The 27,760-nt window shown below is 39.3% G+C and overlaps 3 protein-coding genes across 12 annotated transcripts in view; 2 read left to right on the top strand and 1 right to left on the bottom strand.

Moving 5' to 3' along the window:
* Positions 1–3,073, top strand: part of luc7l (LUC7-like (S. cerevisiae)) — a 9,383-nt gene extending 6,310 nt beyond the window's left edge. For all 5 annotated transcript variants that reach the window (XM_067576891.1, XM_067576893.1, XM_067576892.1 and 2 more), the window contains 5 exons: positions 103–279; positions 450–538; positions 655–684; positions 790–951; positions 1,793–3,073. In XM_067576891.1, the coding sequence (XP_067432992.1) occupies positions 103–279; positions 450–538; positions 655–684; positions 790–951; positions 1,793–1,919 (585 nt within the window). In that variant the 3' untranslated portion in view covers positions 1,920–3,073. The remainder of the gene's footprint in view (positions 1–102; positions 280–449; positions 539–654; positions 685–789; positions 952–1,792) is intronic.
* Positions 2,594–18,392, bottom strand: LOC137172458 (epidermal growth factor receptor kinase substrate 8-like protein 1). 5 transcript variants are annotated; one of them, XM_067576883.1, is made up of 20 exons: positions 13,841–14,004; positions 12,852–12,895; positions 12,407–12,455; positions 12,144–12,302; positions 11,865–12,014; positions 11,673–11,755; positions 10,359–10,471; positions 9,998–10,053; positions 9,760–9,889; positions 9,552–9,640; positions 9,394–9,468; positions 8,137–8,285; positions 7,438–7,582; positions 6,901–6,956; positions 6,702–6,810; positions 5,249–5,374; positions 4,942–5,089; positions 4,068–4,233; positions 3,714–3,846; positions 2,594–3,610 (listed from the first exon to the last, which is right to left on the bottom strand). In XM_067576883.1, the coding sequence occupies exons 3-20, from the start codon at positions 12,434–12,436 to the stop codon at positions 3,524–3,526; spliced, it is 2,004 nt and encodes a 667-aa protein (XP_067432984.1). In that variant the 5' UTR covers positions 12,437–12,455; positions 12,852–12,895; positions 13,841–14,004; the 3' UTR covers positions 2,594–3,523. The 5 variants fall into 5 exon arrangements, with proteins under 5 accessions (XP_067432984.1, XP_067432987.1, XP_067432985.1 ...); XM_067576886.1 differs by lacking the exons at positions 12,852–12,895; positions 13,841–14,004 and adding an exon at positions 18,301–18,392; XM_067576884.1 differs by lacking the exon at positions 12,852–12,895.
* LOC137172459 (sodium-dependent neutral amino acid transporter B(0)AT2-like) lies at positions 14,498–27,760 on the top strand. Of its 2 annotated transcripts, XM_067576889.1 has the most exons (13): positions 14,502–14,596; positions 15,809–15,909; positions 17,394–17,613; positions 18,314–18,471; positions 19,378–19,498; positions 19,608–19,783; positions 20,938–21,048; positions 21,140–21,381; positions 22,628–22,805; positions 22,907–23,108; positions 24,858–25,017; positions 25,147–25,309; positions 25,642–27,760. In XM_067576889.1, the coding sequence occupies exons 3-13, from the start codon at positions 17,394–17,396 to the stop codon at positions 25,888–25,890; spliced, it is 1,980 nt and encodes a 659-aa protein (XP_067432990.1). In that variant the 5' UTR covers positions 14,502–14,596; positions 15,809–15,909; the 3' UTR covers positions 25,891–27,760. The 2 variants fall into 2 exon arrangements, with proteins under 2 accessions (XP_067432991.1, XP_067432990.1); XM_067576890.1 differs by lacking the exon at positions 15,809–15,909 and having other exon boundaries at positions 14,498–14,596.

Raw genomic sequence — 27,760 nt, 5'->3', positions numbered from 1 at the left:
GCTTGTAAAGTACTTCCAGCTTACAGGGGTGTGGTGTTTCTTTTCTCACACCAGCCATTGATCCTTCAATGCCTCTCTTCTATCTCTTGTTTGTCCTCTCAGGAAGAATACAGAAACTCCATGCCTGCCTCCAGTTTCCAGCAGCAGAAGCTGCGGGTGTGTGAGGTGTGCTCCGCTTACCTGGGTCTCCATGACAACGACCGTCGTCTGGCAGACCATTTTGGTGGGAAGCTTCACCTGGGCTTCATCCAGATCAGAGAGAAACTGGACCAACTAAAAGTATGTTTTACCATGTACACTTTAAAGCCATTACTACAGAAATATGAGTATCTCATATATACAATTATTGGAAGACGTACAGAAAAGAAAAAGATGGGTCATAAACTGTCTTGAGAAATGGGTTAAGTATGTTTGAAATCTAATTGGATACTATGTTTTCATGTGATCAGAAAACGGTGGTCGACAAGCAGGAGAAAAGGAACCAGGAGCGCTTAAAGAGACGAGAAGAGAGGGAGAAAGAGGAGAGGATGAGGAGGAGGTGAGTGAAGACATTTCTAATCCTGATGACAACTGTGGCAGTTTTTTTTTTTTTTTTTTAATGAAGTGTATGTTTTACTGTTAAACTTTTGGTTTTGTCATCCCTGTTTTTCATAGGACCAGATCACGGAGCAGAGAGCATAGAAGGTGAGAAAGTTTCCAGCTGTATATCTATATAAACTGTATTCATCATTATCTAATTCTGCTCAAAACGTATTCAGATAAATTCTAAAGTGTTTATTTTTTTATCAGGTCCCGTTCTCGTGACCGTAGAAGGAGGCGCTCACGCTCCACGTCACGAGACAGGCGTCGCTCACGCTCACGCTCCAGGGAGAGGAGGAGGCGGCATCGCAGCAGGTCCCGCTCCCGCAGCAGAGGCCACCGTCACAGCCACGAGCAGAGCTCCAGACACAAGTAAACAAAGCTCACAGTTCACAGCAGGGTCTTGTGGCTGGTTAGACGGCTATCTCTGGGCTTTGCTTGGGTTTTCAAGTATAAATTTCTTTTAGACTCGTCAAGATGGATGCTTTTATTAGTAAATAAAAAAATCTACAAAACGTTTTATAGCTTTGTCTCAGACTTAAGTTTTCCTCTCTGCTTTGGCAGTATAAAACAGTTTTATTTTGACTTTTAACTGTTTTTTTTCTTTTTTTTTATCCCTAAAACTTTTTTTATGGTGTGACAAAAGCACCAATATGTCTCTGGAAAATAGATTATCAACGGACAACACTCAGTCTACACTGAACACATTTCAAACACTGTTGGAAGTCCTATGTGGTCCCAAATATACTTATAACCTTAGCCTCACTTTCAGTATTTGGATATTACTCTTCATCTTCATCGGTTCTAGTTGTTCCAGTAGGAATGTCCCTATTGAAACTGTTGAAAAGCTAAAAAAGGTGACAGACAATTGTGGCAAGATACTGTATAACTAGTGCAAACCAGCACAGCAGGATCTGTTGTAGGTGTGGGGTGTTAAATAAATCACTTGTTCATCTAACAAACTGTTTCAAGGTTTATAAATAGTGACAACAGTCCTTGGACACAACTCATGGTATTACAATAATTTTTTGGCAGAAGCTTGCAAATGTGTTAGTGTTTTTATGTTCTTTTGCACACGTCTGGTGATCATAAACTCAAAATAAACCTCAACATTGCCAGTTTTATAATTTGACTGTTTATAAATACACTTCTTTCTCTGTGCTCCTGTATCTGTGTCACGTCATTGAATATCTTGTACGATCTTATCCACCAGGTCGTCCAGAGACCGAGAGCGCTCGTCCAGAGATCGTTCACGGGAGCGAGAGCGCGACAGGAGGGACGGTGTGAACGGCAGATCAGACTCCCGCCGGGCAGAGGACAGGGACATGGGGGACCTCTGAAGACCAAACTCCATCCACCACAACACACAACCTCCTCCTGTGTCTCTCTCTCAGCTGTTCTGTCCATATAATGACCCGATGTTCCACACACAGTCCTTGCCTTGACCCCTTCGTTCTCCCGCCTGGCTCCTTTGTTTGCTTTTACAGTTATACCTGAAATATTGTATGAAGTCACCTTTCTAGCATCCAGATATATCAGATTGTATGGATTGGGGGGTGGTTAGTTATTGATCAGTAGTGTATTGCAATACCCAAATCTGTAATTTGGTAGTCTGTCTGTATCAAATACATCCCATGTGTTGTTATAAACTACCCTACAATGATTCCAATAGAAAAAGCAAGCATAAACTGATGGTCTGCTGGACTCGAGTATAAAATGTAACTCATCCATATTCAACTTATTATTAACTGACTTTTTTTTTTTTTGATATAGAATATGTCTGTAAATATGTTTTGGTTTTTTTGTTGGTTTTTTTTTTTGGGCCTGCTGATTGTCATAGTCTGAAAAGCCTTTGTCCTATCAAGTTTTATCTCCCTCTGAAGATTCTTTTCACCAGCTCCTGGTAAACTGCAACTGATGTCAGATGTCTCTCCACATATTTGTCTACTTAGTTTGATAAAGTTTTACATACACAAATTCAAAAGGAAGAGGTTTTAAATCTAGTATTAGTGTCTCCCTTATGTCTCTCAACATGTCCTGTTTTCTTTCTTTTTTTTTTTTTTTTAACTGATCAAGTTTTATTTTATGCTGCCAGTAGTGAAGGGAAACGGGTCAGATTGGCCTGTATAAGTAAATGCTTGTTTAAATTGGTGGCAAGTCTCTTGTTTTATAATTTGTTTCTGTCATAATTTCTGTTATTTAACATACTGAAAATAAATGGTAAGAATGGCAGAGTTAGTGTTGGCATGTGAAGCAGTAGGTTCAGAAATGATACAATGGAAATTATGCTAAAACTGTACACACCTTTTATTATTAGTCATAAATTGAAATTTTGACCCAATTTGGACAAATTCCTTCATGAATAAATGTATAATTAAATGTAAAGCAGATTTTAAAGGATGCATTGCTTTACCTAATGTGTGAAGTCATATCTGTTTATGTTCTGCTGGAAATCTTTCTTTAAGTTCTCAATTAAAAAAAAATCACATTTGAACCTTTATTGCGTGCTTGAGTTTCTCGTCATGGACGGTGTGTTAATCATGGATGAATTATTACATTAGTATTTTACAAACAAAAGATAAATACAGCTTGTTTAAGTTAGTCCTAAGCAGAAATTAGATGTGAAGAAAACTTCACATGAAATTGAAGATATTTTACAAAGAAATGAATTTTAATGTTAAATTATCTAATTAGCACAGTCCTGCTTCAATTAAAAGCTTCATTTCTCAATCACTGCCAAATACTTTGGTCTTGAGATGAACCAGATATGTCATAATGACCATGATGGCATGATGCCCTTCATAGACATGTTTGAAGTCACTGTCGAGTGTTTGTTCTCTGGTAAATATATTTAAAAATTCAAGAGTCCGTTGTTAAGTGACAGCTCTACCAGAAGAACACAATCCCCTCATCCGACACTCCTCGTGATGTAGACACCTGCTCCTCACAATGTGCTGCTCTCCAGTTTCAAATCAACCTTCATTTTCTGCTTTTCCATGACTGCCTCCAACTCTGTGGCCCTTCTGGCATCCTGCAGAAAACAAGAACAGATTAGAACAGATAAAGGTAAAAAAGAGTCAGAGCGTTGCTGTCAACGAGCACGCTGTGTGGTGATAAGGTGAAAACTAATTGACCTCTAGCATAGATTTCTGCACAGTGAGCTGGCTGTACACTCTGGCGCCCTCATCTGGAATTACAGCTCGTAGCTCTTCCTTGTTGAGGGAGAAGAGCTGGGGGCCTGTCAGCACTCCCAAACATGACACCGTCCTGAGAGACACAAAACACAAGTGACTCTAAAGCCAGACTCCAAACAATAAAGAATCTACGTCATGATAACATTTACACAGAATACACCTCTGCACAGTAGTTAATTACATTCCCGTCTTTTCTATTTCATTCCCTTCAAATCTATAAATCAGTGTTGATGGAACTGTTAGTACTCCCAGTGTGTAATCTGATCTGCGGTCCGCAGTTGTGACGTTACTCACGGTTCACTGAAGCCCTTCCCTCTGAGCCACTCGGCTACTTCCTCTGGAGGGGAAGTGTAGTTCAGAGGAACGGAGGTGTCCGAGGAACGAGGGATGACCAGGGGTTTGTTCAGATGGGCCTTTCCATTGGTCAGCCTCTGGAGCAGCTCATCATTCACCAACATGACTGAGAAGACGGGAGGTGAAAGAAATAATGGTAATATTTAAGCCTTTTAATGCCCAAATGATAATGTAGAGTCAGGCTTCACACAATTGAAGGCAATCATTTGATTCCCATTGTAGAAAACTACCTCATTGCAAACTAATGTGTATCTTTTTGTGTGCTTGTTATTGTTTGAGTATAATATTTTTGGCCATAAGCATCTTAAACAGGCCAGCTGTGGTGACAGTCAACATAAGTAATCTGTATCTATTAACAAGAAGTCCTTAAAGTGCTCAAAAACTTTAATTTTGACCATCTACAAGTCAGTGAGAACTTGGCAAACTCCTCTGCTGAAGAAGATTGTGATTCAAAGTTCAAAAGATCCAGAACAGCCACTAAATGGACCTTGCGGTGAGAGTTTTTGGATTGTTTTAAGTTTTAATGGGTTTTGTTTCCAATTAAAGGCAGATCCCGACTAACTTCTTTAAAAACAAAGCTATCTACAATTAAAATTATACTTAAAGGAAATACCAGTGAGGCATTCCGGTAGTTTTCCCACCACTGTCCATCCCATATCTTCCTTTGTGTTTTTAATCTCTGACTCACAGTTACGCAGCACCTTTGCAGGAATCTGGGACATTATAGCTCCCTATAGTCAAACCACCTTATCACAACATTTAAATGTGACACACCCACACCTCCTACGCTATGACATATACTGTAGTTTGCTACCTTTATCTGTGTCCTCTGCAGCTGGTATATGTTGGCTGTACGGCGGTAAGCTGCGTGGGCGCTGGGGTGACGGGGTCTGGGGTGGAGCAGCAGGAGGGCTGGGTGGGACTGCAGAGAAAGTCTTGGCGAGGGGAGGCGGGGCTGGAGCCTGCAGGAATGTGGAGTGGAGAGAAAGAGAAAGAGAGAGAGAGAGAGAGAAAAAGTACACTGGAATTCACTCAGGTATGTACAGGTGAGAGCGCCTGTTTGATATGGAAAGCTAAGCAGTTCAAAAATAGTGCGATGCGTGCGAGCAGTTGTGTCTTACGCTGGGGGGTTTGTTGGTGACAGGGCTGTCTATGTGAGCCATGGGTTCCAGGATGTTGAAGGGAACAAAGCCGATCTGGTTGAACCGATTACGACATTTCCACCAGCGCTTGGATGATTCAATCACCTGTCACACACACACACACTCGCTGTCAGTGATGCATCCACAGAATACACCCAACAAAAATAACCACCTCCACAAAAATAAAAATTCTTTCAATATTACTCATATGAATTCAAGCCAAGTCATATATTTTCAGCTTGTTTTCTCACCTACAGTGTAAGCTTATTTTAAAAAATGTACAACTCACTTATAAAATAAATCTTAAACCTCTAGGACAAATAATATATAAATAAAACTGATCACCAATGAATAAAGAAACTCCAACAGTAGGGTAAGATGGGGAAGACACCCCCTTAAGAACATTGTCAATTTACTGAAAAGATACAAGGTATTTCAATGTGATTTCACTGTGTACAGTATCATTATGTATAAAGCAACATATTTTGTGGGGTAATATGTTATCAGAGTATTAAATGTAGTTCTACTGTAATAGCAAATACAAAAAAATAAGCTCATCATACCCCCCTATCTGGAGTAAGATACCCCCTCTAGTAATTTAGATTTTAGGTATCTACAGACTTTTTAATTAACATAAAGCCTGTTATCTCATCAAGAGCATTTGATTTTATTGATTTCGATCTTACATTGAGTAAAATATTTTTTTAAAGGTCATATTTAGTAAATTGGTAATTTACTTTAGAGGTTTAGTTTTAAAGTTTTTAGGCCTTAAACAAAGCAAAATAACAGATAGTTTTTAAATTTTGTCAACATTCCTACATTTTGAAGACAGGTCAATAACTACATTATTGTAGATTGTAGTTATATTCTTCACTAATCATATTTTTCTAAATTTGAATGCTAATTGTAGTTAGCATAGGTTTTGCTAACAGAAAATAACATAATCATTACATTATCAAAGGATGAGTTGTCCTTCATTTAAACATGATGTCATGTCTTAGTTTTTCCAGAGATCTTGGTAATTGTGTCTTTTATTAATTTTTACACATCAACAAAAAATCATACTGCACTGAAAAATATGGGGGTGCCCCAGAAGTTTTTTTTTTTTTTTAAACATTTTTAAAATTATCATAAAAATCCATTTATATTTTGCTCCTAACTAATGAATGTTTTTCACATGAATCTCCTAACTGGATGACCAAAATGTTTTTCTGTGTTTGTCTTTGTTAAAACACACAGATCCTTAAAAACCAACGAGGAAAAATTAGAGTTACCTTAAAATCTGTTGATGTGCCGAATCCCAAAACAGAAGAACGTAAGATGGACATTTACAAATAGAAGCTTTTACTGAATGTAGGCAAAGGATAGTAATCAACTGGTGTTTTAGTGTGTTACTCTGTAATGTTTTACAGTGCAACTGTGACTTCATTACCTCTAGCGTCTCGCCCTGCTGCACTGAAAGCTCGCTGCTGTTCCTGGCGATGAAGGGGTAGCTGCAGCTGTAGAGTCTCTCAGGCTCTGGTGGGAGTGTGCTGCCGTCTCTGAGGAGGAAAGTAGGCAGATGCTGTTAATCACGCAGAGGGAGGTTAAATAATAGCAGTTGATTGAGTCGCTCCTTAAAGGTGACCTACGTTTCATCGATGACGTGGGTGTCGGGAGGCCCGGATGGCTGTGGTGGCTGTTGCTGCTGCGGGTGAAAATGAGGTGGACAGTCATGAATGTGACGGACACATATGGGCATAAACATGTAGAGAGAAATCAATTAGGACATGCAGAGGGATGGAGATGATGAAATAAAAGCTCTTTAAACACACACACACACACACAGCTTGCACAGCATTTCTACCAGATTTAGAAGAGCTCCTCTTTCATGAGTAAAATTTCGAAAGAAAAAATAGGCAACTAGTCAAGAGAGTAAAGATGAGTGAAAATATCCCCCTTATAAGATGCTTGAATTACAAGTGGGAACACTGTTATTGAACTACAAGGTGTATTCTGAAGGAAAAGTGGAGCTCTGGTGCTTATTGCACTTAATATTTATGCATCATTGCATGTCTGTTATTATGTTCAACCTCCTGTGTTGCGCTTTTACACATTTTGAGCACTCCTCTCTTTTGACACACAACGTAGCAAGTGTCTAGCCCACGTCGTACGCAGGTATTCTGTACCTCTTGTTTTACTCGGAGGGCTTCATGTTTGTGTTGTGACTCGACTGGATCCTCCCAAACCTGCCCGTCTGCCCTCAAGGCTTCTGGCTTCCAGCCATCTGAGAACACAGGGGTGTACGGAGGTACAGGCCCTCTGAGCTGAGAGCTGAGGGAGCAGAAAATGACATTGTACCTGAGTTTTATTTCACAGTTCAACCAAAAAAACTTCACTGATTACTGTTAAACAGGGTTCACTCAGTTTTATGTGAGTTGATACCAGTTTTGTTTCTGTTTTGTGCCAAAACATTTTCATACCCAAGAAATCCCCCTAAAGTCCATCATCCATTATATTTGTGGCTGGTTAGAAATATATATCACATAAACATACTAAAAAAAACAAAAAAACAATGTAAAGGTATTGAGCAGCTTCTTAAAGAATCATAAAGCAAATAAAGTTTCACTGTAGGAATCTGACGCCAAACAGACGATATCTGATGCATACGACATTTAATAATAAGCTTCTATCAGCTTGATTTATTAGCATTAATTAAAAATAAAGTGAAACTGCATTACTGTTATTGCCAAAAAATATTTCATGTTAAGTGGCACCATATGACCGTGATTAACGAGGTCTCAGATGGCAGCGATCATAGACATATATACATGTACTGTATGTATATGTATGTATATTTATCTATGGCGGTGATTGTTGGTACTGACCGAGGGAGTGTCCAGTTGTGGCCCAGAGACGTCCACAGCTGCCGCTCCTCCTCATTCAGGTTGTCTTGTAGCAGGGACACAGCAGAGCTAGTCAGGGCGGGGCTGATCACTGAGGCTCCAAGACCTGGTCCCCCTGTCGTTTTCACCATCTGCACACACCCAGATAAGACAAAACTAATGTTAACACTCCCGTTCCGCAAAGAAAGACCTGTTAATGAGAGTTTAATGACAGCTGGTGTGTTAAAAGTTTATACACAGATGCCTCTTTTGATTTGGTGGTACATTAAAGTGATAAATTAAGCTAAACACAGCCTTTTTTCTTTTGTTAGAGTGCTGACAATGAGAGCACAGACGCACACAAAAGCCTAACAGATGCAATTACATGTAGAGTCCCATACAATCCCAGAAATATGAGGCCACTCAAATCTTTCATAATGTCTGCCTGTTTCCATTCAGGCGTGCCAGTTTACACACATCAAACACACCCATTCCTTTGATTCTCTGGTGGCCTGATTCGTACTTGAATGGAAAAATTCAGGCATGGTGATGCACGTTTGGCTTGAAATAAGTTAAAGACTGCATGTGTGTGAATTAAATTCCTTCACTCTCTGCTGACTTGTGGTGAGCAAAACTTCAGACGCCACATTATAGGAGCAAATTTGTTTTGGCGTGAACAGATAGATAAAATAAGTAAATGTTAACATGTGTCAAATCATTTTTAAAATCTGATAACATTTGCTCATAAGGAAAGTCATACAGGATTTTTTTTTTTTACAGCTGGAATACGTCACTGCTATAATTCAAAACAGCAGTCAGAAGGAGACTGAATCTGAGGTCTTGGCCAAATGTCTTAGAAGCGTGTACCAAGAAAGTGTTCCTGCATACAAGTACTGCCACGCAAACAAGATCAAGTGTATGAGGCTATCACACAGGGAACTGCCCTCTGTAAATACTGTTTGGAACTTGTAGTTTCTGACAACATTGCTAACCACAGTGACGACGTTTAAATATTTTTGTCCTGCAACTTACTCTCATATCCTCATTTTAAACCGTTAAGTCAATAATTAAAATACCATCTATCATTCAGCTGCATCCATGTAGTAAATACCGTGACATCATGGGGCACAGTGATGATTATAGACAGGAAATATATTTTAAGACGTTTGTCATGTTCTATAAAAGGCAAGGCCTCGTGTTTGGAGCGATAGCAACAACAGGTGTTGGTGACGACGTAAAGGTCAGGACAGACTCACTCACCATATCCAGAGGTTTGAATACATGATGAACCAGCTCCTCTGATGAAGGGTTGGAGATGGTTGATTTCAGACGGGCCTTTAAAGAAATAAACAGGTTAATACAACGTAGCAGAGCAAGATAACCGGAGAAAATGAAATGTCACCTGACTGAATACACACCAGCAGGCTGAAGCAATATTTGAATTTCTGGAAGATATCAATGAATTCCTCCTCTGGTGGGGGACGAGCCTTTGCAGTGAGTAAATCCTCTGTGATAAATAAAATAAAAGAATCACCCACAGAGTTATCAGGACTCATATCTGTGTTATTTCAACTTTAAGCTATATTTAAGTGAATAATATCTGCAAACATGTATCCCTGTCTTCACCTTCAGCACTTTGCTTTTTGCTTTTCTTCTTTTTCTTCTTCCTCTGGCTCAGCACCGTTGCAGCCTCTGCTGTCTGCTGCAGCTTGGCCATGAAGTTCTCAATGTCGTCGAAACAGTGATTGAGGATCCCCTGAAGGAGGAGACAACTGGTTTGTTATGCTGCTCAGAGATAAATTACAACCAGAGGGTGACTGGAAAAGACACACAAACTGTCTGTGGAGGTGATGAGGAGGCTTACCACTTCTCTCTCTGCTCGCAGGAAAGAGACGTCGGGTCCACCGTTCACGCCGTTGGCTGTTGTGAGAGAGAGGAGAGGATTCAGTTCATCCATTTTCATTCACGGCCTTGGTCTCTCCTGCATTTGGAATTCCTGCCCCCTCCTTTTACCCCTGAAACCCACCCCCCTTACACACACAAACACACAATGCATTCCCTGTGCTCCTGAGAGCCTTTTACCTTAAACACCTCTAACTGTGTCCTTTCCTTCTTTTCACCTTTAAATCCCTCCATTTCCTTTATTTCAAATACTTCAACAGCAGCAAATAATTTTCCTGTCATACACAAGCATTCATGTAAAAAAAATAAGTTGTTTTTCTTACCTCTGGGTCCAGGGTAAGGTGGAGGGTTGGCTGGTGGGGGATTTGGAGCATGTGGGATGGGGGGGTTTGGTATTTCGTAGGGATCGATCATCTCTCCCCCGCTCTGAGGAAGCCTAAAGGACGAGAGGAGACTTTGCTCACAATTTGCTACACTCTCACAACATCTCACTACAGGTTTACTAGTGACAAACTTGTAGTTGCTGATGGCGGCGGCTGTTCACTCAGCACCATCGCAGGAAACACCCTTCAGTGAGGGCTTCAAGAAGTCAAACACATGTTCGACTGTCAAGACAGGCTCATCCTCATTCTGAGAGCTTCAAATGATTGCAACCTTTTACTGGTTACAACAGGTAGACATCTTTGATCGGTGAATCCAGTCAGACAACGTAAGCTTCTATCAACAGACATAATATGGTGCCTTTGAAATTCAATCCCACAGCCCTTATTCCACTATGAAAGTACCATAAACAGCCTGATTATGCTTACTCATGACTATACTGCATATTACATGCAACACCAAGCCTCAATCTAAACTCTCCTTTAAAGCAAATCAATAAGCCAGCTTTAAATGCGAAAGATGGATCCGTTCAGACCAAAACTTTCATGTTTGCCTCACTCTGAGCTATATGAAAATACCTCAGAGTGCTTTCAGAGCACTCTCCTGAATCGAATCGCATTTGAGCACAGAAACCCCACCCGTCTGTCTTACCACATGTGTCTGTCCTTCACACGTCCTTTAAAAGACAAATTTGTCAAAGCAGGTAGATCCGTTCAGGGCCCGAGCCTGCACACTGCTGCCGTCATCCCTCTTCTGCTCTCTCTGCTCTCTGTCACAATTGCCTTGTTATCTCTGTCACACCTTCCTAAGTTATGTGAAAACCGGTAAAACAAGTCTGTTTCTCTCTCTCTCAGCTGTTTACACTGTCTCTCTCTCTCTCTCTCTCTCTCTCTCGCTCAGACAGGTGGATGGTGACACCAGGCCACTTTGATTCAATAGAAAGTAAGACATAATGTGCAGCAAGAAAGGAGAAAAGCAAACAGTTGAACGGGAGACACATCTAACAAACTATTGTGTATTATCTCTCTTTTGTTTGGCCATCGACCACCTCTCTTACCTTTTTTCTCTTCAAAACATTGTGAAACATACACACAAAGACACACACTTTCTTCCAATAAAGCATCAGATCAGTGATTTTCAGTGTTAAAGGCTTAATCAGAACCATTGTTGATGTTTTTCTCACATATTTCTTGGAAGCTTATGTGTCATTTTTATTGGTTTAAAGACCATCTCCATGACCATGATGTTCACTGTACCTGACGGCATCAGGAAGCTTCTTACTCCTGTTGGTGGAGGAACCTGAAACCGCGCGTGCGATGACGTCACAAATTTTCTCCGCCTGTGTAAATAAGAATCTTAAAGTGGCATCACTTGTAAAACCTGAACCGCACTTCACCTGACACACTGAGTCAGGCAGGCAGAGGGGTTGCTCAGGTGTTGTAACTCACCTTCACGGTCTCACAGCTGAAGAAGTGAATGTCCGGCTTCTTCTGGTCAGCGCCTTGGCAGACTAGCAGAAGCAGGGATGGGAAGAGTTTTTCTGTGTTGATGGCGTCGCAGCGGTAGATGGATTTGAAAGAGTAGTACTCTAGCTCGTCCTGCATGAGAAGATCATACTGAAGGTCATTATGCATGCTGATGTCACCTACATTCGTCCTGTTTAATCACTCACAACCCCCACCCACCTCTCCCCACCCCCCTGTTGACCATCATGCATCTGTCCTCACCTGGCTCTGTGTGTCTCGGAGATGAACGGCCTGCGCTCCAACATCCAGGAACATCTGTTGAATCCACAGCTTTTTATTCTGAGCCAGCATGGAGAAGCGCGACTGGGCTTCCTCAACGCTATGCACATCACCATCCTGGAGCGAGAATGTCAGCAGGTGCTGCAAACACGGAGGCAGAAGTAAAGGATGAGGAAGTAGGAAAATGTGTTTCGGGATGAGAATTAGGCTTAGTTAAAGGTACCTGTGTAGCAGATGAGACTTACGTTAACAAGATATCGTGAGATGTTTGTCATCCTTCCTCTACTGTGTCAGCTGGTGGTGAGAAAATGGAAAGATGATTAAGTCTATATAGGCGGCTGTAGAGAAGGGGAGCAGATTATTGGTCACATTCAGAAAATATTTTAGGTGGAGTTACAAAGGGTGTTGTCAAAGGACCTTTGATCCACTCACAGATGTAGATGGTTCATCTGACACTAATGGATTTGTCGCTTTGAGGCAAGCAGCAGTTTTCAACTAAGCTATTTTTTTTTCTATATCCTGAACTAACAACTCTTAACTGGTACCTGCAAAAAAAACATCCTCATTCAAATTTTCCCTTCCCCTACTTCAGTCTACGTCAGCCTGCACCTATCTCTGATTCAGTAACCTGGGATTTAGCTGTGTGAGTGAGCCGCCCAACCAGTCTGACAACAATACAGTGTATCTCACCATTCAATCTCTCTGCTCCTCTGTGACCATCAATGCCGGAATCACTGGTATCAAGAGAGCAAACGTCCAGTATCACTTACACTTGCTTAAGACTGCTTTCATCAAAAATACTTGGACAAAATGTGTTTACATTATGTTCTAGATGGGAATTAGCATTGGTAATTTGCGCACACACTATTCTTAAGTGAAAAAGTGAAAATAGTTTAAATTCATACACTAGTATGATTGAGAATTACAGTCTCTGTACAAAAAAAAGTGAGAACTGGACCTCAGTACATCATCCTGTTAATAACTATCACAAAACACATGATCACACATCCAGAGTACTGTTACACGCTAACAGGTCTTATCTATATCTGGATTTGATTTGACTGCTGCCTCTACAAAAAGGCCTGTTTCTCTTTTCATTTGCCTGACAGAGATCTTACAGATCAAAACGTTGCCTCAAAAAAGAGAATAAAGTGATTTACTGGGAGCTTAATAGTCTGCAGACTTCACTCCCTTCCACCCTGTGATAAAAATTTTTTTGTCTTGGACCTGAATAATTTGCCTGAATGTGTGCACACTTGGTCCCGTATCTGTATTTCAACATAGTTTGGGAGGAAAAAGATCAGGTTGGTTGTTATTTTGCAAAATGATAAAAATGTGTTGTAATAGGAATATTGTCTGCATTTAGTTAAATGTACAGGATGTTTTTGATTCTGAAATCAACATCAGCAAAACCTCAGAGACTAAAAATATTGAATTAGTGATGGCATAATGTTTTTCAAGCAGCTTGCCAAACCTCTAGAAATAATCAGTCAATAGTAGCATAAAAAATGATCAAACATGTATCGAAATTCCACATACTTAGATTATTGGTTACTGTTCATGTCCAAATTAAGTAGTTTTAAATCTTACAAATTCTGACTCTTAAACCTTTCAGTATAGCAGTCATGAATACCAACTACAGCAACTGGTGATTGGAAACAGATGTTTAATCAACTTACCAAAGGTTGATAGGCTTCCAGCACTTTAATCCTGATGTCAACAGCTGTGTATGTGTGTTTATACTGAGAGTAAAATCTGTCCTGTGTCTCAGTGTGACTGCAGGTATCTCGCTCCTCCACCCTCCTCTCTGTGGCATTGAAAGCTTTTACAGAGCAGCAGAGGTGTGTCACCTTGCACAGTCCCGCCCCAGTCTACCCCACCTTAGAGATAAAAATATTTGCTCATTCTCTCTCCTGTACACCCACATACTGACAAGTGTGTGTATTTTTACATTGGGACACTGTGCAGGGCTGCGGCTACCAGTGGTTATGTCTTCTACTGTATTTCTTCGGGGAAGTTGGGGGGTTTACCAACCTGGGGGGAGTTTCAATCTCTGATTAAATACACACGATAGGTATTTTATAGGCTGATTCTAATATATTTAGACTTTATGTATTCAAATTGCACTACTTTTAAGCAAACAAAATAGATAAAGATTCATTATTTCCTCATTAGACATCTTTATCCAGAACACAGTTGGCCTGGGGGATGCACATAGATACATAGAGTTGGAAAAAAAACAATAGGAAAGTAGGAAAGCGGGGTATCACATTTCATAACAGTCCTTAATTGGCGGTGGACAAGCCTCCAGCTGATGCACCAATAGAGGAGATAGGAGGAGTCAGGTGAAGTGGCAGCAAGGAGGTTAGTGCTTGACTTTGGTTTGAGGACATTTGGATAACTTTTCAATAATCTCTATTGTTTGATGCCACAAGGTATTTATCTCTTCTTAATACATGCATGTCATTATATCTGAGTGATTACACTGTAGGGTTATGGGTTGGTAATAGGAGCAGATTTTGTGATTTGTTTACCTTCAAAACTGGCATACGTGGCAGACAGTGTGTGTGCGTGCGTGTGTGTGTGTGCATGTGTGTGACTGCGCCGATAAATGTCACTCTGCCAGGTCAGTGTATCCTGGTAGATGCCTCTGGGACTGATAGCTTTGATGACAAATAATGTAGTTCAACATTGAACATCACTGATCATTAATGTGATTAGAGTCTCTGTTCGAGGATGTGACTTCATTCAAGTCGGCTTGAGAAACCCGTGTTTGATGATAGGTGACAGTTTTCATGTCTTTTGTTTCCCATGAACTAAAATGTAAAAACTAAACAGGCGAGAAACATTCGATAAGGAAATAAAAGCTGTCAAAACTGTCACAAGATAAAATGGAGAAAGTAAATATTTGCCACGTGTTATGTTTGACATTCCGCGAGGCGTCAACTGATTCAGCTTTTCTTCAACATTGTCAACCTTCAAAGTTATGTGTTTTCAATTGCATACAATATTTTACAAAAAGTTACTGTAGTCCAATTTTCACTGTTGAACTGCGTGTTCACCAGGCATCATACAGCTACATGTTGGAAAATAAATAAGTTAAGCTTATGCTGCGTTCACGGCCTTCATGTGTGTATGAGAGTTATTTGGACTCAACCATGCGGCCCAGTGTAAATGAGCTAAATAGGTGCAAATAGTTGTCGAGTTCATTTAAAAGTGTCAACAGCCCCTGCGACCCTTTCATTACAAAATTACATTACATTTTTTGCTCGAGTATATTCATTTTCTACTACTTTATTCTTATTCTCTATTACAATTCAGTGGGGAATATTGTATTTTTTATCCATTAAATTTACTTAAGAGCTATAGTACTAGTTTAGTACTTTGAAGTTCAAGATTTTGCGTACTACAAGTATATGATGAGCGTATAAATATTATGTGTCAAACTACATAAAAATTCCCCACAGTATAAGAAGAATAGTGAATAGTGCAGCAGTAATAATAATAAAAAAATAAAATAAAAGCAAATTAAAGTGGACATTTTATTGACGATTAATTGATGAAGTGTAAAAAATTAAAAAAAAAAATCGACACATCAATCGATAATGAAAATAACCATTACACCCATTGTGTAATATTTCTTACAGCCCTTGAACGCAGCGGTTTTATTGCATCACACGGAAGAAACAAGCACACGACCACGACTCATCACGAAACTGCCACAATACAGCACGCGGACGTTTAGGCGGTAAGAAAATAACGCATTCAATGCCTCATTTCTCTTTATACACTTGAATATCTGCATTAAATTATCCGTTATGTTCCTGTTAATGTGAGCGATAGAAACAGAGGAATACGTTAGCACGGTGACAGTACAAACGGCAGCTGCACGTGCTCGTTTCCTCCTGTGAATGGACGGAAGAATAAAAGATTATCTCCGACATTATCGGTTTTCAACCACCTCCAGTGTTTCTTCTACCTCCCTGTTAACGGCATTTGCTGGCGGTCCAGTCAGTTTGGTCAATGGATCCGCTCTGGATGCTGGATTGACTTCTGCATGTTGCAGCTCACTGATATGATTTCAGATACCGCGCATAGACTCAACAACTAGCTAATGTTCTTTATTAAAAATGCACTGAAGGTGATATGAACATTGGAAAGTTGCCTGTAGTCTGACGTTGTTTAGGTACTTGTTCAATGACAAAAAAGTTGAATAATGTGAAGTGTATGAGGAGATTTACGGACTCGTCCAGACTAATCAGGGATTATTTTACACCTGGGTTTCAAGGTAAATGCAATTAGTGTAATTAACCAGCTGGTTGGATAGCGGGCTGCTTATATGTACAATAACATGCCAGTTTATCCTATTCTCATAGGCGTAAAAGGGTTGGACAAAATATTAGAAACTCCCTTCATGATATCACAATTTCATTCAAAACCACCACAAACTAGAGTCTCCAAAATGACTTATCTCTAAAATAGTTTAATACAACCTTCATGTAGCATTTGTTGCAGGGCTTTTGTGTTAGACAGCATTAGTTTTTGTTGGTGTATCTAAACTAGGGCTGCAACTAACAGTTATTTTCATTAAAGATTAATCTGTCAATTATTTACTGGATTTAATCCATTAGTTGTTTGGTCCATAAAATGTCAGAAAATGGTGAAAAATGTCTGTTTCCCGCAGCCCAAGGTGATGTCCTCAAATGTCTTGTTTTATCTCAACGCACAGTCTAAAACCCAAAAATATTTAGTTAATCATCACAGAGGACTAAAGAAACCAGAAAACCTTCACATTTGAGGGCTTGGAATCAGAGAATTTCAAATTTTTCTTCTTAAAAAATGACTCAAGACAATTTATCTATTATCAAATTAGTTGGCAATTATTTGATGATTAATTGTTGTAGCTTTAATCTAAACTGGCAACTGAGTGTACACACACACACACATCACCAGAGTGAATGAGTGAAACAGTAGATTGCTTGTTGGGGTCAGAGTAGTAAATCTATTTATAGCACACCATGAGTAAGGCCACCGCTGACTGAGGAGCACCTCAGGAATAACTTTTCAGTTGTAGAAAAGTCCTCATAGGTCTATAAAAATCAGGATGACTGGATGGTTTGACCATCATAGATAATCAGCCACAGTCGGGCTTCATTGGTGCAGTGGCTCCTTACTCCTTCATGTGTTGACCGGACTGTCTTTACTATTTTCTTTTGTTCCCTCTTGTGATAGATGGAGAAGCAGCCCTTGCCCACTGACGATGACAAGACAGTAACCACTGAGTTAGAAGTCAATGGCTACGCTGGTGATGAGAGCCAGCAGGGCTCGTCTGAGCCTGCCGCTCGAGCTGGATGGAACAGTAAAATAGAGTATTTTTTGGCTCAGGTGGGATTCAGCGTTGGGCTCGGCAACGTCTGGAGGTTTCCATATTTGTGCCATCAGAATGGAGGAGGTAAGTACATATTCTTGTCATCCACTTTAGCTGACTGCGACAGGAGGGGAGGGGGTGCAGGACACACACTATTTAAGAGAGTGGGTGGTCAGCGTCATCACAGGATGAGCATGTGATGAACGGGAGACTATTAATATCAGGCTTATGTATGAGTGTTTAGAGATGCATGTAAATGCATTAACTACAAACCATTGGCCTCCAAATGTGAACGACACACTTATTTATCATATTGTGTGGAGATGTAAAAACTATCTGTAAACACACTAAACACTGCTGCTCTGAAGACTGATGTTCCAGCATCTGGTTTATATCTGTCGCAAGGGGCAACAATATAAACTGTTAACTGAAATAAGGACACAATTTGTAACATTTTTATCTTTTTTTGTTTTTTGCTGCCTTAAGTTGAAGTTTTTCAGCTTTAATAAGGCTCACTATCAGTTGGTCCACTAATGGCAACTTATGAAACATTTGAGTTACCAGGTTTGCATTTTTGTAGATAAAAAAAAAGTCTGTACAAGGTACATGTGTCTTATTTACTCAGCAGGATGGGGCAGACATACTTTCAATAGAACATAGTATTGCAAAACTCCTGCTGGTGTAGGATTAAAGAACAGTCTGCTGCAACTTTATATATATTTTGTGTTCAGTGTCAAATTGAGATAAACTTGCTAACTGAGTTCTGGTCACCTCGTGTCCTCAGGAGCTTTTCTCCTCCTGTATGTGCTGCTGATGCTGGTTGTGGGTATTCCCCTGTTCTTCCTGGAGCTGGCAGCCGGTCAGTCCATCCGACAAGGCAGCATCGGAGTGTGGAAATACATCTCCCCCAAGCTCGCAGGGATCGGCTACTCCAGCTGTGTGGTAAATTTAACAATATGATTAACCCACATTCTCAAACTATTAGTCAGTTTATGATTTTTAATGCGTTCCAGGTGTCGTTCTAGGTTGTGTATTTCTACCTCGGTTAGTAATGTTCTGTTTTTGAGAATGGCTTCTGCCAGTAGAGTCACAAAAAAAACAATAAACTAGTTGTTAAAACAACAAAAGTGATGATGTAATGGCTACAAGGAGGGAGGTTGTGGATTTCTTTGGGTTATTTTCTATCAAGGGTATTATTGATGGAAATTTTGGTGCCTTTTCCGTTTTGTTTTTTTTTTTTCTTTTCAATATGAGTAAGTAACTGCAGCTGTAGAGAGAGAAGCACTTGCTCTTTGATTTTGTGGATCTGACACCCAAACCATATAGATTTCTTTTCTTTCTTGTTCACTATTTTTGAATGTAACATACACTCAGTGAACACTTTATTAGTAACAATCTAATGCAATCCAATAAAACAGCTCTGCCATAAATTCTACTTTTATGAAGCTTATATGTTTCCAGTTTTTGTTGACACTGTCAGTAAGGTGATAATTCGACTTTATGTTTATTATTGAGGTCGTAGTGGGTGGTGGTGGTGGTGGCTTACTGGACTGCATTATATTAAAAAGTGTTCCTAATATGTTGTCCATGCCATTAACATATATGAGGGGGCCAAAATAGTAGGAAGAGTTTTCGATATAATGCACTTCAACCAATAATAAACAAAGTGGAATTATCACCGTAACAGTAGAATTTATGGCAGAGCTGTTGTATTGGATTGCATTAGATTGCACAGGTGCTCCTAATAAAGTTCTTGCTGACTGTATGGTAAATTGTATTTGCACAGTTATCCTTTTAAACATTATATAATTTCATAAACCAGATAATCTTGTTCTCAAATGTCCTCAGGTGTGTTTCTTTGTGGCTCTCTATTACAATGTGATCCTTGCATGGAGTCTTTTCTACCTCGGGAACTCGTTTCAGCAACCTTTACCTTGGGAACAGTGTCCAGAACAGGGGAATGTAACTGGTAAACGCACAGCATCAAAGCATCAAAATTGACAAGACCGTAGCAGTCAAATATATTGGCAGCAGTCACAAGAGTGATTATTCAAATTTTTTTTTTCTTTTCACATCAGTAAAGGAATGTGAAAAGAGCTCCCCCACATCGTATTTCTGGTACCGTAAAGCTCTGGATATCACAGACTCAATTGATGAGACGGGCTCTTTCAACATCCACATCGTCTGCTGTCTGCTGGCGGCCTGGACCATCGTGTGCCTGGGAATGTTCAAGGGTATCAAGAGCTCTGTCAAGGTAACTGTCTGATCTGTGGTGACACCTTGATTTCAGAGTGCTCATTTTACCATTTAAGGGAAGTGTGCCAGTCGAAAAAATGTGGTTGTTTTTTCAAGTTAAGCTGCTCTCTCATGTGGAGTCGTGATGGTCAGGAGCTTCAAACACTGCAAATACTTGGCTGAGAAGCATTTTTCAGTCAGTTACTAGATGAGTTTAAACCTCACAGATTTAAATGATTGACTGGTGTAAGTTCTTACCTGCGTTATGATGAAGCAGTACATAATATGCTATTGTTAACATAGTATAAACTCATATGCATTTGAAATGGTACTGTGATATTTCTGTTAAATGTTAAATAGTTGACTTGCTTAGAAAATATCCATTTTGAAAGTTACCATCATTTTGCCAAATAAAAATGTAACTAATTTTAGTTATTAAATGCACTGTTACAGTGATTATAAGAAAAATGAATAAGAGAGAAGAGAAGATGTTAATTTACCTTACTGAAAAATACTGAAGTGTGGAGTTGTATGGTATTCAGGGTTCCCGTACGTGTTGGAATCTCTGGAATGTCTGGCTGATGTGTTGACCCACTTTAAATGGAAAAATCCACATATTGTGTCTTTTAATTATAAGAAGAGTTTTTTGTTTTTTTTTTAATCAGTATTTTTTAATACTGTTTGGTTTTCCAAATGCATGTCAGCCAATTATTTTTCTGTAAAGCTTCCTGGAGTTTTATCTAGATGGCATTAGTGGTCCGGTGGTTGTTTCTGTTTACTGAGCAAACAATTTAATCCTGCCTGGAACAAATATATCACAAGGAGGAGTGGAATATATTATTTACTGTATTTCGTGTTAAGGCTGTCATCTGAGGGGTAGTTTAATCCTGCACAGGCTGACATCAGGTGTTTCACACTATTACTGACTTAGGCAGCTGGCATCTTGATCACGAGGGCCATATGTTCAGTGTATAACGAGCAGCAGGAATTACACTTAAGACCAGAGGAAACTGTAGTCATCTCTGTGGGGAAAATGGGTTGTTATGGCAGCAAAATTAGTAGGATTTAGCAGGGAACAAGATGAAAGATTACACACACACAGAGTGTAAATAGGCAGTTAAATGCTGTCTCGAAACTGGGCAGGTTTCATTTTTTTTCTTTCTCACTTCCTAGGTGATGTATTTCTCCTCCATCTTCCCTTACGTGGTGCTGTTCTGCTTCCTCGTGCGTGGACTCATGCTCGATGGGGCCTTAGATGGAATCACCTACATGTTTTACCCCAAGGTATCTGCAGATGAAATCCAATCTGAGTATAGAAAAGGGAGGCAGATGTGAATATTTTCCTGATACATCTGTCCACTCTATACATTTACAGCTGGAAATCTGGGCGGACATACAGGTGTGGCGGCAGGCAGCCACGCAGGTCTTCTTTGCTCTGGGCCTCGGCTTTGGGTCCATTATTGCCTACTCCTCCTACAACCCCAAGAACAACAACTGCCACCGTGATGCCTTCACTGTCTCCTCTATAAACTTCCTCACATCCGTGCTGGCCACTCTGGTGGTGTTTGCTGTGCTCGGCTTCCGCGCCAAAAACAAGGTCATGGCATGTGTAGTCAGGTATGTTTAATTATCGGATAGATCTGTATCTGGAGGAGGGATGCAGCGATTAACTGATTTCACTATTAACTGCGCTTTAAAACATCATGGTTACACCGAGTGTTTCTGTTCTCGCTCTCAAAAAAGGGAAATTATGGTAAATTATTTTTCTATGAACAACGGTTGTACTGTGAGGAAAATAAAACAAAATTAGACAACTGTGTTTTAAAAAAAAAAAAAAAAAAAAAAAAAAAAAAAAATATCATAGGTGCAACAGGCAGACTGCAGGCAGAAATTCCACTGCAAAACCAAAACAAACCTGGTGTACAGCTTAAAATGCCGTGCTGCAACAAGTTCTGGTACGCAAAGTTACACATGCTGGCACGAGAGCGACTCCCTTATTTATGTGTGAGAGAGTGACATTAGCTAAAGGAGACGAGAAGTGTTCTGGCAATGGCAAAGGGACCCAACATTGTGTTGTATTCACCAAAACACCTCAAATCGTCAGTGTAGGAGTATTTTGGATTTAATTTTGACTAAAACTGCAACAACTAAAAAAAAACAATGATAGACAGGATTTTCTAAGACCACATGTAAAATTAGATTAACTACAAAAATAGATGATTAAAAATTAATTTAAAAAATGGGCATGGATGACACTTGATGAAAACACATCAGTTTATTACTTATATTACTAATATTTACTCCTAGGGGATCAATAAAGTTCATCTTAATCTTATATTAATAATTATAATAAATAAAAATACTATATTTTAAATATTAGAAATGAACTTAAGTCATTACTGCAGTGTCCATTCGCAGTTCATCTCGGCATGGATTATTAATTCTCATTTTTCTTATTCACTTTTAGCCTCAGACTAGCTCTGGTGCTGCTGCAGTTGAACCCTCTGTTGCAGAATCCTTAGTGAAGTGTTTGCCTTATGCTCCTCAAAACAAAAGATGCTCATGTGACTTTTTTTTTTTTTTATCCATCGGTAGTATTGTGAAATAAATTAATGCATAATAATTGTGAAACTGTGAGTTTTCCCTCAGATTATAATTGTACCATCAATCTATAATCGTTGCATTCCTAATCTGGACAGTATCTCAAACACTGTTTTTGACATGGCGTAGTTGATTGGTACAGTTTCTCTGTGCATCACACACCATATTTTGTATGCATTTCATCAGATATTTACATAATGTGAGGGTATGATGTATACACAGCATAATTTTATGGTTGTATATTATTTTGTCTTTTTCTTAGTAATGTGAAACTGCTGCCAGAGCCAAACGGTTTTGAGGACCCTAGCTGGAAGCCAGGCTTTGACTATTTTGAGCCCAGCTCTGTGGCCCTAGAGGACTACCGTGCCTGGTTTAAACAACATGGAAAGAAAATCTCAGGCAATTTAACAGACTGTGACCTGGAAATAGAGATGCAGAAGGTAAAGGGCGGTTTTTAAAATATTGTCATGTTTTTAAAAAAATGTGAGTGATTAGATTGAGGGACATTAACTCTTGAGTTGGGACTTTTGTTTGTGTTCAGGGTGTGGAGGGAACAGGTCTAGCTTTTATTGCCTTCACAGAGGCCATGTCACTCCTTCCTGGCAGCCCTTTTTGGTCAGCGCTCTTCTTCCTCATGCTGCTGAACTTAGGACTCAGCACTATGTTTGGCACTATGGAGGGCATCCTCGCCCCACTCACAGACCGCTTCAAGACTCTGGCCAACAACAAGACCAAACTCACAAGTAAACAACTCTTTTACCTCTACCATTGGTTTTTGTCACTACTGACAAGACTCCAGATAGCACATGTAGCTACGTTATAAAAACCTTGATTCTACAATTCATTTATTAGAGGTATCCAGCCTGCCATTTATTGTTGGCCCTTGAACAGCTAAGATTCAGTGGTCAGGTTCTGTATCAAAAGCAGACCTGTCAACCTGGACAAATTTTTTGAGTACCACTTAGACCGACCTAGATGCGTCAGATGCAAATCACTGCTGTTCACACAATGAATTATTGTACATAATTTGCATACATACGCATTACAGTATATCATTTGCATACATGGAAGCAGTCAAACAGACAAAAAAGTGAGGGATGCACTGATATGAAAATTCTTGATGCCATTAACAGATTACTTAAAAAAATATCTGCAGATGCCAAAACTGTTAGTTGGTCATTTATGCCTGTTTGTCTTTTACCTGAATAAACACAGTTTACCAAGGAACACAATTTCACTTAGGCTACACACTAACCTACCACTACTGCTGCATTTATATAGTTTCTATTGTTTAAACTTCCAAAATAATGAAACCTTAAGCCAATTTGATTTTTGGAAATATGATTTTCAGCTAATTTGAAAAGATGATGACAGTGCAGCTGTAAAAACCAAACCAGCCTAAACAGACTATTTTGTGGCTATGGTGAAATAAATATTTTAGAGCTGGTTAATATAACTGTTCTGATTATAGGTAGGCTATTACTTAATGGTATGATGACCTAATAACAATACAGGCTGAATATGAACATGGCTGTTGTATCTGCTGAAGCAATCACATCCCTCCTTACAGATTGGACTGAATTTGCAATGAGGGGGGTGTTTCCTTTGCTTGAAATTTTCCTCGAGTAGGCAAAGTTATAGACTACACAGTGCCAACACACACACACACACACACACACACACACACACACACACACACACTGCTCCTTCAGTATCTCATGGTGACTTCAAAGTGTCCTTGCTGGGCAGGTTACTTCTCATGTGTACGTGTAATGTTAGCTAGCGTGTTAGCTAGCTATTGAATCACAAGCATTCGTGTTTAGACCACCTGTTTTGTCAGTCAAATCCAGATCAAACCTGTGAGTGCTATAGCTCATTTCGTTCAGAAAAATTAGGACTTTCCAGTCAATATAACCTCATAAGCAAGCGGACATATCTGAGAGCATGATAGGTGAAATAGAAATACATGGGCTTCACTGAATTGGGAGGCTTCCTGCAGCAACTTCTAGGTCCACACAGTGTATTTTGATGTCAAAATACCAGCCCACTAGGCAAAATGCATACAGGTTGGCAGGTCTGTAAAAGGAGATACAAAAACAACCACATTTTTTGTACTGCCCCAGGAAACGTCATTAAAATATTTCATTTTTGGCATCACTTGCATGGTAATTTTATATTTGCCACTAAGTGCTTTTGGACAGTACATTCTTACTTCACTTGGTCATTTTGCCAGTTTGCTGCCAGTAGATCAGTGTTGTCTCGTCACCTGCTATGAAGAGCCGAGACTGACCAAGATTCCTGCCAACCCAAGAATCCATCACCTTATTTTACTGATGCCTTCAAACAGAGAGGGAACAAAATTAGTTCAATTCAATGGATGTAGTTTTTCAGGAGAAACCAAAAACTAATGACCCTCAGTACATGACTCCATGTTCTCTCTTTCTTAGAAGACATTTTGGTTTATCCTAACATGCCTGTTATGATTTTTCCAGTTTTCAGCTGCATCATTGGCTTTCTGATTGGCCTGCTCTTCACCCAGCGCTGTGGGAACTACTTCGTTACCATGTTTGATGATTACTCTGCCACCCTGCCGCTCATCATTGTGGTAGTTTTTGAGACCTTTAGTGTGTCTTGGATGTATGGAGCTGATAGGTGAGGTCTATTTTCATTTAGGGCAACTGTCTTAACTCTTGAAATCCTGAATTCGATGCAAAGTTTAACTTACTAGTGTTTGTCACAGAAATATGTAATTCCTTAAAATTTACCACTCTGTTTTTGAAGATTCCTTGACGACATTGAGGTCATGCTGGGCTGGCGTCCCCCTGCAATTTACAAGTACCTGTGGAAATACATTTGCCTGCTTGCTATGCTGGGGCTGCTCGGAGCCACAATCGTTCGCATGTTCATCACACGACCCACTTACATGGCATGGAACCAAACAAAGGTATGGAGAGTTATATTAAAGAGAGAAAATACACCCTTCATGTGTTAACACTGTGAAAAAACTGTTATCTATTACCTAAATTATGAACAGCTTCAGGCAGTGCTGCCACAAGACATGTTGCATCTTGAGTAAGGCCAACAGAAGTTGTTTTTGTCTGCACTTAAAAACTAGCAAATGATAAAGCAAGCTGTCTCTTGCTGTACTATTACTCTCTACACCTATTTCCTACTTGAGGGAAATAATTAATGGTGGATTTCTCTCACTTCATAGTAGTAGTTTCAAGTTCAAGTTGTTTCAGTTCTTGAGTGATTCATTTGATTCCCTTTTTTCAGGCTTCTGAGGAGCACCTGCGGTACCCTGGCTGGGCTCTGGCTGTTCTGGCTTTACTGATCATATTTGCCATGACGCCCACCCCACTGGCCTTTATCCACTCTGTTCTGCAGGACAGGACGAAACAAAAATCCAGAGATACAGAGATCGGTCAGTACAGCATTGTTAGCACTGACGACAAGTGTGAAACTCCCATGACTGACTTGTCAGAACTGGATCAAAGGAACGGGGCTGCTGCCTCCTTGTCTTGAATGTTGGACTTGATTATACACAGTGAGAAATTACTTGCAGTATGCAGACAAAATTTTAGTCCAACTTTTGTTTAATGTGGAAAATGTGGAACTAATAATTTGTTGTCGCACAAATCCCCAATAACTGTTGATTTTATAGTTGATGTCCAAATGAGTAAAATCAATATTTTATAGTTTGCAATATAAGCCATAAACATCATGTCATAATCTCACATTTTTTTGTTTAGTATAACTGACAATAATTTGTCCATTTATTTTATCTCACATTTCTGTGAGCCTTTTTAGGTGTACTTTCATATGAGATGTACTTAATCATTTCAAGAGCCTACAATGATTCCAAAAATGATCAGTTTTCCAAAATCAGCAACACTTTCATTACATTTTGTTGGGGAAAGAATTACAGTACTTTTTTTTTTTAAATCTCACCTATTATTTAAAGCTCTTCCGTGATATTTTTTTAGACTTTTAATAAGTGTCATTCTTCTTTTTATAGCACAGTATATGAGACAGTTTTGTTTGAATCGTTTCATGCTGTGTTGCTTTAGATTGTCAGTTATGATTCGAGTTGAGTTACAACACAAACACTGAGCCTGAATCAAGACAGGAAAATGATGACCTCACTGTATCTGTGTGTAAGACGAAAATACATACGGTTCACGTAACACTACATAGATGCTGTCTTGTCTAAAGCTGCACCTGTTGCTGTACTTGGTGTTACTTCAGTCCAGAAATAATCAGGAGGCTCATGAACTGAGTGTAAATGTTTAGCGAGACTGTTACAGCTACAGTATTAATACTGTTCACTACACAGAAGCCTTATAACCATGTTTACAGCTCAAAAAATACTATCGAGCCCTGTGTCACTGTTTTGGTTCTACAGTTTGATAGTATATGGTACGTATACATATTTATTGTGTAGCTGCACAATCGTGTTAACATTCTCTGTTCAAACCAACCTGAAATCCAATAGTTGATACATATGGTATCACACATTTGTTTTTGGTTTTTTTTCTCACTTGGTTTTACAGGGATTTATATTTTACAATCAATCAAGTCGGAAATTAAGTTCCCATCACCCTGTTCTTTTTTTTAATAGTTGTGATGTCAGACATTAACAGGTACACCGACTGTTGGCAGCCAGATTTTTGCTGAACCTTTTGGTAGCATGGCACAGATACCATGAAGAAAGATTAAAAATAGTAATGTAAATATGTATATAGTACATGTAAAAATGCTCTAAGAACAAATGTAATTTGTGCAACATTTGTGGGATTGTATGTCAATTTTTATTTGGAAATTGGAAGTTTGCATGAAGCTTTTTTTTTTTTTTTTTTTTTTTTTTAAAGTGGGTTAAGGAGGAAACTAGCTTAATTTTTAAAAAGCTATATAAAACCACTGACCAGACAAAGTATGACTTCAGTTCTGAGTTAAAAGTATGTGACGTAATTAAGGTGCTGATCTTGCAAAAAATAATTTTTTAGACTTAACTGCTCGGCAGATTTGTGATAAGATTTTACACAAAGCCACATCACTCTTTTTGTATTTTCGTAGCCATTTTGCTGAGAATAAAGGTGTAATATTTTTACATTTTCAGCAGGTTACTATCAAAGATGAATTGATCTTAATGAACTTGAATGCTGTTGAATGTTCATGTACAAAGTGCCTTCAGATTTAATGAGGCTGATTGAACAAAATGTTAAAAGCATTCCAGCATATGTATAGTTTGAAAAACATTTCTTTTTGTAGATTCCCTTTTTAATAGTGTTATATGTAGTCTGTATAAAAGGATTTTTTGAGAAAATGTAATATAATGCCAATGCTATGTAATATATTGTTGCCATCATTTTTATTAAAACATCTTTCAGCGCTA

This window comes from Thunnus thynnus, chromosome 20, assembly GCF_963924715.1.
Source record: "Thunnus thynnus chromosome 20, fThuThy2.1, whole genome shotgun sequence".
Lineage (NCBI taxonomy): Eukaryota > Metazoa > Chordata > Actinopteri > Scombriformes > Scombridae > Thunnus > Thunnus thynnus.
The sequence above is the reverse complement of the archived record's forward strand: the minus strand, read 5'-3'. Positions and strand labels throughout refer to the sequence as shown.

Excerpts from the sequence above, each read along its gene's own strand:
- LOC137172459 (XM_067576890.1), top strand. The coding sequence starts at position 17,394 with ATGGAGAAGCAGCCCTTGCCCACTGACGATGACAAGACAGTAACCACT. Across the intron at positions 23,109-24,857 it reads CAACAAGACCAAACTCACAA|TTTTCAGCTGCATCATTGGC; the intron begins GTAAACAACTCT and ends TGATTTTTCCAG. Across the intron at positions 25,018-25,146 it reads TGGATGTATGGAGCTGATAG|ATTCCTTGACGACATTGAGG; the intron begins GTGAGGTCTATT and ends CTGTTTTTGAAG.
- LOC137172458 (XM_067576886.1), bottom strand. The coding sequence starts at position 12,436 with ATGACAAACATCTCACGATATCTTGTTAAC. Across the intron at positions 9,890-9,997 it reads TGCGAGCAGAGAGAGAAGTG|GGGATCCTCAATCACTGTTT; the intron begins GTAAGCCTCCTC and ends CTCCTCCTTCAG. Across the intron at positions 3,847-4,067 it reads GGGAAGGGCTTCAGTGAACC|GACGGTGTCATGTTTGGGAG; the intron begins GTGAGTAACGTC and ends TGTGTCTCTCAG.